This window comes from Argentina silus, assembly GCF_951799395.1.
Source record: "Argentina silus genome assembly, chromosome: 8".
Lineage (NCBI taxonomy): Eukaryota > Metazoa > Chordata > Actinopteri > Argentiniformes > Argentinidae > Argentina > Argentina silus.
Genome location: NC_139662.1, coordinates 19343308 through 19352714, shown reverse-complemented (window position 1 = coordinate 19352714; position 9407 = coordinate 19343308). Strand labels below are relative to the sequence as shown.

General features: G+C 43.9%; 2 protein-coding genes across 3 annotated transcripts in view; one reads left to right on the top strand and one right to left on the bottom strand.

Annotated features, from left to right (window-relative positions):
- Window positions 1–6877, top strand: part of LOC310808285 (adenylate cyclase type 6-like) — a 31996-nt gene extending 25119 nt beyond the window's left edge. For both annotated transcript variants that reach the window (XM_083675092.1, XM_083675091.1), the window contains exons 15-24: window positions 132–248; window positions 385–543; window positions 1019–1194; window positions 1521–1544; window positions 1639–1668; window positions 1756–1888; window positions 2230–2493; window positions 2879–3083; window positions 3498–3622; window positions 3832–6877. In XM_083675092.1, the coding sequence (XP_083531218.1) occupies window positions 132–248; window positions 385–543; window positions 1019–1194; window positions 1521–1544; window positions 1639–1668; window positions 1756–1888; window positions 2230–2493; window positions 2879–3083; window positions 3498–3622; window positions 3832–3960 (1362 nt within the window). In that variant the 3' untranslated portion in view covers window positions 3961–6877. The remainder of the gene's footprint in view (window positions 1–131; window positions 249–384; window positions 544–1018; window positions 1195–1520; window positions 1545–1638; window positions 1669–1755; window positions 1889–2229; window positions 2494–2878; window positions 3084–3497; window positions 3623–3831) is intronic.
- A 1580-nt stretch (window positions 6878–8457) lies between these two features.
- Window positions 8458–9407, bottom strand: spmip11 (sperm microtubule inner protein 11; the record flags this gene model as incomplete). Its single annotated transcript, XM_083674365.1, has 4 exons — window positions 8458–8506; window positions 8610–8748; window positions 8904–9092; window positions 9317–9407. The coding sequence occupies 4 exons, from the start codon at window positions 9405–9407 to the stop codon at window positions 8458–8460; spliced, it is 468 nt and encodes a 155-aa protein (XP_083530491.1).

Genomic DNA, 9407 nt, shown 5'->3' with positions numbered 1-9407 from the left:
CACGCGCACGCGCACACGCACACTCACATGCACACACACACACACACACCACATACAGTATACACTCCCACATGCATATACTATGCACTTACCTTTCTTTTCTACACCTCCTTCTTCCCCCACTATTTCAGCTCTTTCCAGCTGCGATGCAGACAGTGTCAAAGAAGATAGTACAGTCTCGCACCAACAGCACCCTGGTCGGGGTGTTCACCATCATCCTCGTCTTCATCTCTGCCTTCGTCAACATGGTAAGACTGTTCAGACTGGACACACACACACACACACACACACACACACACACACACACACACACTCACACACACTCACACACACACATAAACCTTTTCCATGAATGCAGTGTGTGTATATCTTCCTACTACATAGTTTGCCTGTGACACCGAGAGGCTGGTGGACTGCGTTGCTCGGGAGCTGAACACCTCCATTGCCATGGTGACGCCCTGCCTCATCCGCACCCTGAACGTGAGTGTAGACGGGGGGCTTGAGATCTGCCCCAGTCTGGGCCCCTCCTGCCCCTTCCCTGAGGTGAGTGCCATGCACCTGATCATGCTTCAACTACTTCATTTGATTTTACAACATGTGATTCAACAGTCAGTGATCCTCTCTGTTTATTCTGGTGGGTTGGTTGGTTATTATACGATCGGGGCATTTTCATTAAATAGTAATTTCATTACTATTACTTTGAGGCACTATATTATATAAGGGAAACTTTTGTCTTTCTCACTAACTGACACACAATACACATTTTAGATACTGTAGTGTCTCACTGACTTGTAGCCTTTATACTCTACACATCAATAACGGTCAATATCAATATTAGCTGTTGCTGATCGACAGTATCTATCATGAATCAGTAATCAATCATTAATCAACCTGTCTTCCGTGTCCTCCTCCTCTCTCTCTCTCTCTCTCTCTGTCTCTCTGTCTCTCTGTCTCTCTCTCTCGCTCTCTCTCTCTCTCTCTCTCTCTCTCTCTCTCTCTCTCTCTCTCTCTCTCTCAGTATTTCAGCTACAGTGTGCTGCTCACCCTGCTGGCCTGCTCAGTGTTCCTGCAGATCAGCAGCATAGGGAAGCTGGCCCTCATGTTGCTCATCCAGCTCACCTTCCTGCTGCTGGTGGAGTGGCCACAGATGGCGCTGTTCGAAAATGCAGACCTCTTCGTCACCTCAAATGCCCGGTGAGTACTCTACTGCTGCCTGGGAGTGGCATGGATAATATTGTTAGGTTTGCATTACGCCCTGTCTGTGTTGAGGATGTCTTTAACAGAGTGGGCGTCCGGGTTAATGGTTGGTATCTTTAATGACGATGTGACTGTGGCCACAAGACTTTACTATTTCCATTGCTTTGGAGTTGTCCTGGGCCCAGACAGCCCTGTATTGAAACCCTGTTCCTGATCACGTTTGCTCTATTCAGTGTGCTTGTTTTCTCCTCCGTATCTTATTGTATGAACTGTTCACCTATGTTTTCCCGTTCAATAATATTTATTTTCTTTCTCATCTCTAGTGATTTAAATGAAACTATTCAATGGTAAGAGTCCATTTTATTCTCATTGTATTCCTTATTGCTCTTCTCTTTTTGGATAAAGTTGTGTGTGTTAATGTGATCATTCTTCTCCACTCAGGTCCAGTTTCAATGAAACTACAGACCAGTGGTAAGTTTTGACACAATGTTTGAAAATCATCTGTTTTTATCACTCTATTTCTCTTTCTTTCTGACCTCGTATTCTGTCTCTCCTCAGCCCGTTCAGTGTGACCAAAGTGTCCCTGAGGGTCATGACCCCTGTGATCCTCACTGTGTTTGTGCTGGCGCTGTACCTACACGCCCAGCAGGTTGAGTCCACTGCGCGTCTTGACTTCCTCTGGAAACTACAGGTACCATGAGCCTCTAGGGGGCACCCTTCTACCATGACAATAGCAGCTCCCAAATATTTCAGCCAAATTACTTTCCACTGCAGGGTTCTTAGATATCCCCACCATACAACTATTTCATGAGGATATATATTACATCTGTTCATAGTAATATAAAGAGAATATTCAAAATCAAATCGTTTTACCTCACGGGGGGAGCAGGGAGAAGGGCAACCCGTCATTTCCGCCAGAGCTCTCACCACACATTAGCTATCATGACATGTCCTACCTAACAATTATTGTAGGTCAGTGTATTGAACAATGTTTCCCGATATCTAAACGTGATCTCCCTGGTCCGCTCCCAGGCCACAGAGGAGAAGGAGGAGATGGAGGAGCTGCAGGCCTACAACCGCCGCCTGCTCCACAACATCCTGCCCAAGGACGTCGCCGCCCACTTCCTGGCGCGCGAAAGGCGCAACGATGAGCTGTACTACCAGTCCTGCGAGTGCGTGGCCGTCATGTTCGCGTCCATCAGCAACTTCTCAGAGTTCTACGTGGAGCTGGAGGCCAACAACGAAGGGGTGGAGTGTCTGAGGCTGCTCAACGAGATCATTGCCGACTTTGACGAGGTAAAGAGGGAGGAGTGGATGAGTCGGGATAGTAGGGGTCATTTTAATATAATATATGCCGTTTAGCTGACGGTTTTATCCAAAGTGACTTACATTGCAGTGAGTGCATGCATTCATCAGTATATATGGTCCCAGCGGGAATCGAACCCACAACCTAAGCGTTGTTAGCGCCATGCTCTACCAACTGAGCCACAGAAGACCACTAATTCTGAGCTTATACTGTTGTATCATTGTCAATTGAGTACTTTTTTATATCCTTTTGGAATATCTGCAGTCCTACTTACAGTACAGTACATCCTGGCCCCTTTTGTTGTTTGAATGGGGATACATGTTCGGTCACTTCACCTGCAACCAGCTCAGCGTGTTTGTGCTGTGTTTCTCTCAGATTATCAGCGAGGACAAGTTCCGGCAGCTGGAGAAGATCAAGACAATCGGCAGCACCTACATGGCGGCCTCGGGCCTGAACGACTCCACCTACGACCGCGAGGGACGCTCTCACATCACCGCGCTGGCCGACTACGCCATGAGGTTGAGGGAGCAGATGAAATACATCAACGAGCATTCCTTTAACAACTTCCAGATGAAGATAGGTGAGGAGGGGAGGGGGGGATTGCACTCACTGCACTCACAGTCTTAAGGGGCTAGCCCGAGGTAGGTGAGGTTATAGTTCAGAATCATAATTCTTTAATTTGGCCAAGTATATTTGCACATACAGGAAACTGACTTGGTTAAAACTAATCCTACCTCCAGAGCCATCACTGGGTCTTGAACCTCTAACCCTGTTATGATGGGGCAAGGTACTAACCGCAGAGCCACTACTTCTTCACAGCCATGACTCCTTCACCACAGACGAGTTACACAAGTTCCCGTTAATGAGGGTGACAGGAATAGATGAGACAGACATGAGACTGGATTGATAGAGAAATGGGTATTATGAGGCTGGATGGATGAGATTGCTTTGAATGACTTGGTGTTAAGTAATGCCTCCTGCTTTTGATTCTCAGGTCTGAACATTGGGCCAGTGGTGGCAGGGGTGATCGGAGCACGGAAGCCACAGTACGATATCTGGGGGAACACGGTGAACGTGGCTAGTCGTATGGACAGCACGGGAGTCCCCGACCACATTCAGGTATGGATGTTGTCAGTCTGTAAACGCTTCACTGTCACTTTGTTATACTCAAGGCCTTAATAACATACTGTATGCAGCCCTGGTTTTATTTACTTTGACTTTTAAGTGCGTAGTTCCGGGATGCCATTGCCCTCTGTCTGAGCTTGGACTTGAACCAACGTCCTTTAATTTCGGTTAATAATTGGCCAATTTTGCCACTTTCTCCTCAGGTGACCACGGACCTTCACCAGGTGCTCGCAGATAAAGGGTACGTGTTGGAGTGCCGTGGGGTTGTTAAGGTCAAGGGCAAAGGGGAAATGACGACCTACTTCCTGAATGAAGGACCGCCCAATAGTTAGCAGCCTTCGCAGCGCTAGCCAGGACGATTTCCACTGCAAGGACACAGCACCACTGAAGGAGGACTCGCACCAAGCGAGCTAACGGCTAACAACTAGCGATGCCATCACTTGAGCAAAGAGGAAAAGACTTTGAGACTCCAGGACTTGAGAAGGGAAGTGTTCTTGTTGAGAAAGAAAGTGTTCTTGTGTGGCAGCCATGTTTTGGCCCTCATACACTGAAGGACAAGTATTTTTCTCATGTCTAGCCTCTCTCTCAGGCTACTTGAAAGATGCAAAGTCTGTTTATTTAAAACAACGCCTTTAGCCTGTGTCAAAAGAAGAAAAACGCTGTACATATGGCTACTTTTTATTTGACTTTATTTTGTGTGATTTTTTTTCAGTCATTTTTATTTCATGAGAATTATGAAACAGGTACCGGTACTCATGTTTTATTTCTGGATTACTTATTTATTTTAATCTTGATGTTTTGTGCAAAAAGTCCTTTATGAAAAAGTGTGAATACGTGCACAAATATCCAGTTTATTACACGTTTATAATTGTGTATGTACATGCATATTTGTGTGTGTATGAATATGTGTATAAATTGAGAAGGAAAATATTGACCAAAGACCAAAGTATTTGCTAGAAACAAGGCAAGACATGTTATGTTCTTGCAAAAGTCTGCAATGATCACCAACTTAATCAGTTGCACGGCAGTACCCTCTGTCTTTTCACTCCAGTGCTCGCGGCAAAGGCTATTGTCTTGTATGGACAAACTATGTGAAACTAATTTCATGTTCCTAATTGATTAGCCAACAGAGAGATCCAGTACAGTATACTATCGACCACATCTATAGGATAACTCTTGCCCTTTCCTCTAAACCACGCTACTGCAGAGCAGGGAGAGGCTTAGAAGCTGTTGTTTTCAGCCTAACTCTCAGTGGAGAGGGTCCAGCAGAATAAGAGGAAATAGCAGTTGTACCCAGGATTATGGTTCCCCCTTTTCCTCAACCCACGTCAGATTGGTTCCCCCTTCATGGCTCAATCCAGCAAACAGCTCAGGGTTGGAGCACCCAAGAGACAGTTGTTTTTCTGGTCACAAAGGTATATTGTCAACTGCCCCCTTTCAAATAAGTATTTTTGGTGCAAATGGAAATGAAAGGATTCAGAACAAACAGGATGTTCCAGAACCATTTGGGGAAACACTAGGCATTGGATGCAGCGGTACCAGACAGCCTCATAGGTTTGAATTGCTAGTGAGAGTCTTTTCTAAGGAAAGAAGGAAAAAAGTATATATATATATAGATTATGACTGAATACTGTGCTTTGTAATCTTGAAGGGGCATAACTATTTTCACTGTGAGGTTTATATGATACGACAAACTGCTTTCTTGCCAAACTTATCTGCTCTAAAGCATGTCTGATTGTGGTATCCTCTTTTCATTTTTGTTTGTTTGTTTTAACGTCGGGTATTTTGTATCACCTCTGTATTCATCATTTGTATTAATATTATTGTTGTTATTATTATTATGATTCTGATTAATTATTATGCTTATTATGGTGATTCCATTCCAACGAAAAGGATCAAAGACCAGAATGCTTTCTTGTAAAATGCCAGATGTAAGCTCAAGCTCATTGGTACCAACTGATCAACTGCAGCAGCCAACCCAGTCTTTGCTGCTTCACCACTGATGTACAGTATTTCAAACACTGGCCATATACAGTAGATATAATCACAGCACACATACCCATCAGCCGTTGCTGTGGTATCAAAATCCAAGTGGTGCATATTCTCCATTTATGAAGGACTGAACAGTTAACACATATGTAAGGACTATACACTGTAGCTGTTGTCGAGCAAACACTACTGCAGTACTTCTACGCTCAGCCAGGTTGTAAAGTGATCCCTTCACTACCAGGCTTCAGGCCTTTCCTGAATAAGACATGATGATGATGATGATGATGATGATGGCGATGACGATGAAGATGACGATGAAGATGAAGATGACACAAGGAGCAGTATGGCAGCTGGTCTCTCCATCACTAGTCTGCTACTTTGAGAGGAGGACAGGAGAGAATCAATGAATGTGTTTATTTTGTAATTCAACTAGTCTTTGAGGGGAACTGAAACAAGTCCTCTTACTGTAAGATTTGAATGGCCTTAATAGAACAAACCACTGGAGAACACAGCTGAAACAGGAACCGTGCCTGATTGCCACGTCTGGGCTGCTTCATGAAAGTAGACTACACATAGTGTATGTAGTGAAAGAGAGAGGGAGAGAGAGAGAGAAGGAGAGAGAGAGAGAGAGAGAGAGAGAGAGGTGGTTCATGAAAACTCATGGAAACCCTTTAGTGAACTCAGCATTGACTTAACATTGACTTCATTGAGCGCATTTCTTTGGCTCTCTCCCGTCGCGACATCCTCCGAAACACCCTTATTGCTCCTTTCTGCAACACTTTTAATGGCAACTAACAGTTGATCACGTTTGTACCAAAGCCAGCTCATGCAGCCTTGTGCTATTGGTCCCTCCTGTGCAATGATGTTTGGCCTTGAGTGTGTGGGACTGCCAAGGTCGGGGTCAGTAAATGTCAAGAGGTTGTGACCAATAGAGTGATTCACATACAGTACTAATAGCATTTATAGAATGGACGTGATTTTTAAGACAATGTGCATTCTATCCAGTCTATTTCTATTTCTATGGGCTGTCCTGTCCTTGGGTTGAAGGTTGACTCTTGGGATGTTTTTACAGGAGGGGAGGAGGGTCAAACCAGTACTACTGAAACAGTGTTTTGCTCAGGCCTGATGAATCCTACCCTCTTCTTTTTGTTTTATTTGATTGTTTTTTTCCCTGAGGTGAAGGACAGGAAGAGTTGAGGACTATGACAAAGAGAAAAATAACATTTCCCCTTGATGAAAAAATTAAAAAAATCAATGGCTGTTTTGATTCGTTTTGTGTGGTGATATTAATGGCTGTTTATGAACACCTTCCTCTCCGCATTTACAGATTAAAGAGGGCAAAGTCTTGGTTCTGAACCAGTTATAAAAGGTAGGATTATTACTATTGGCTGATTATCGAACAATGTTGGCCAATGAGAGCAAGCAGTCCCATTTACCCAATAACCTTTTCATACCGGAGTGTCTTTGTATTATTTTCCTTCCCATCTCTACCCTGAGGGAGATACAGTGCTCAAGATACAGATGCCCAGTAGCTACAGCCAGATCCTCTGAATTTTTAAAACCCTCCATTGAGATTGGTGTGTGTGCTGACTGACTGACTCAATGACCCTGTAATCGGAAACAGCACCTCTGCCCGGGTCGAGTGGCTTTCTCAGAGATCATTACATTTTCACAGGACTTCCTTGAGCTCAGCCTGCACTATGGAAATTTCAGTTACAAATAAAATCACTTAAAGTGAACAATGAGAGGGAGTACACTGACAAGTCATGTGATGAGGGAGTTGTTGGGGTAGGAATGGGGGGAAAGATGATGGAATTGTTAAGATGTGACACAAAGGTGGAATGAAAAAAAAGGAAAGACAGGAGCTAATTGTACCTGATAAATCATTCAGTAATGTAATTCAAACTTTCTGTCTGTATATATTCGTTTAACCCAATTCCTAACTTTTAAAAGTAAATCGGAAAAAAGGCGTCATGAGCTGAATGTACAGTTAATGTTTTATTGACATAAACAGTTCTTTATAAGATTGAATAATTAATAATAATACTTGGATAGCCTTCATGGTATAGTCACAAGATGTAATAAAACAACTCTGGAGCACTGTCTCCAAGGTTGTCTCTGTCAGTAGCCATAGTGCAGATGACATAATCCACTACAAAACTAATATATAGCCTATACATAGCATACACGTACACTTGGCAGCTATACACCATTCAGTAACACTGCACCAGATCCAATATAACCATAGGAACTATCCCCCAAGGTCTGTTCAAAGATCTTACCGAGTGACTACTGCTAATTATGCTATAGAGGGAGCCAACAGCTTGTTTTTATGACACATTCAAAGGCAGTTAGGCTTTATGAAAAAAGCAGCCACAGCCTAGCATAATTAACTAACATGCTATATGGCTCAGTTTGTTCATAGTGAAGGGTGGGGGCAATATGCCCAAAATAACTTTCATAACCGGTGCTACAGTAGGTAAAAAATATTATTTTGTTTATTCATAACACTACTGTATCATAGTAGAAGAAAAAAAGAAAAAAAGAAAACCCTCTCCATAAAGTTTGTTTTATCATAATTTTAATCTTGGAGAATGTGTGTGTGTGTGTGTATGTGTGTGTGTGTGTGTGTGTGTGTGTGTGTGTGTGTTTGTGTGTTTGTTTGTCTGTGTGTGTTTGTCTGTGTGTGTGTGTGTGTGTGTGTGTGTGTGTGTGTGTGTGTGTGTTTGTTTGTGTGTGTGTGTGTGCGCGTGCATGTATACATGCGTGCGTGCATGCATGCGTGCATGTATGCATGTGGGGGAGTGTGAGAGTGAAAGAGACACTGCTGGAGAGGGGATTTAGAATAAGCTGAACTCTCGGTCCGTCATCGACATCTCCTTCACAAACCTGAGGAAGACACATGTAAGCAGAGTGAGAGCAGAACACTGGCATCTCAATTTCTATGACAACAGTTGACCAATCAAAAGACAAATACAGACATGGCGCTCACTTGGTCATCTCGCTGTTTTTGCGGGGGAATCGTTTGACTTGGGTCCAGGATTCCTGCATCCTTCCCTGGCCTCCGCTGGATATCCTCCACCCGTACTGCTGGTTGTCTGTCAGGGGCACTGAGTACAGCTGGTCTGGGGCTATGGAAGAAAAAGTCAGGTCATCACTCAAATGATTCTCAATACTGATATTTCAAGGTGAGCTTGACTGACTCCCCTCCACCATACAGCATATTCAAACTGAAGTCTTGACTTTCCTTTCTAATGTCACAGTTAGGTGCACTACTGTAACTCACATCTGGGTGTCTGAACCCGTTTGAGCATCTCTCTGTACCGCTCCTGGCTTCCTTTGTGGATGTCCACGCTGTAGGGGATCGGCTGGTTGTAGATGCTGCATGTATCTGTGCATTTGGGGAGTCCCCTCTGGACATGAATGGGGGGCAGTCCTGATTGTTTAGTCCAGTTTCTTGAATCAACCTCATCATCTGTAGAGGGAGGTGTAGTAGGCCTACTGTACCTTACAATCATCCATAGTTGGCAATCACTGCACTGATACAACTACAATCGTTTAAAATTGAGTTAACACAGACATTATAGGTACAGAAGTAATGTACAGGGCAAGCTGGCAAACAACGGGCTAGCTAGCTAACGTGTTAGCTTAGTTACTGAATCCCAAATAAAAGCGCTCCTCACTTGTCTGGCTACTCACCGCGGGAAGCAGATTCTCTTCTTGGATTCAGTAACATTTTATCTCCAATGGGATTTTGATGGCCCAAATTTGTAATCCCGAAGAAAGCCAT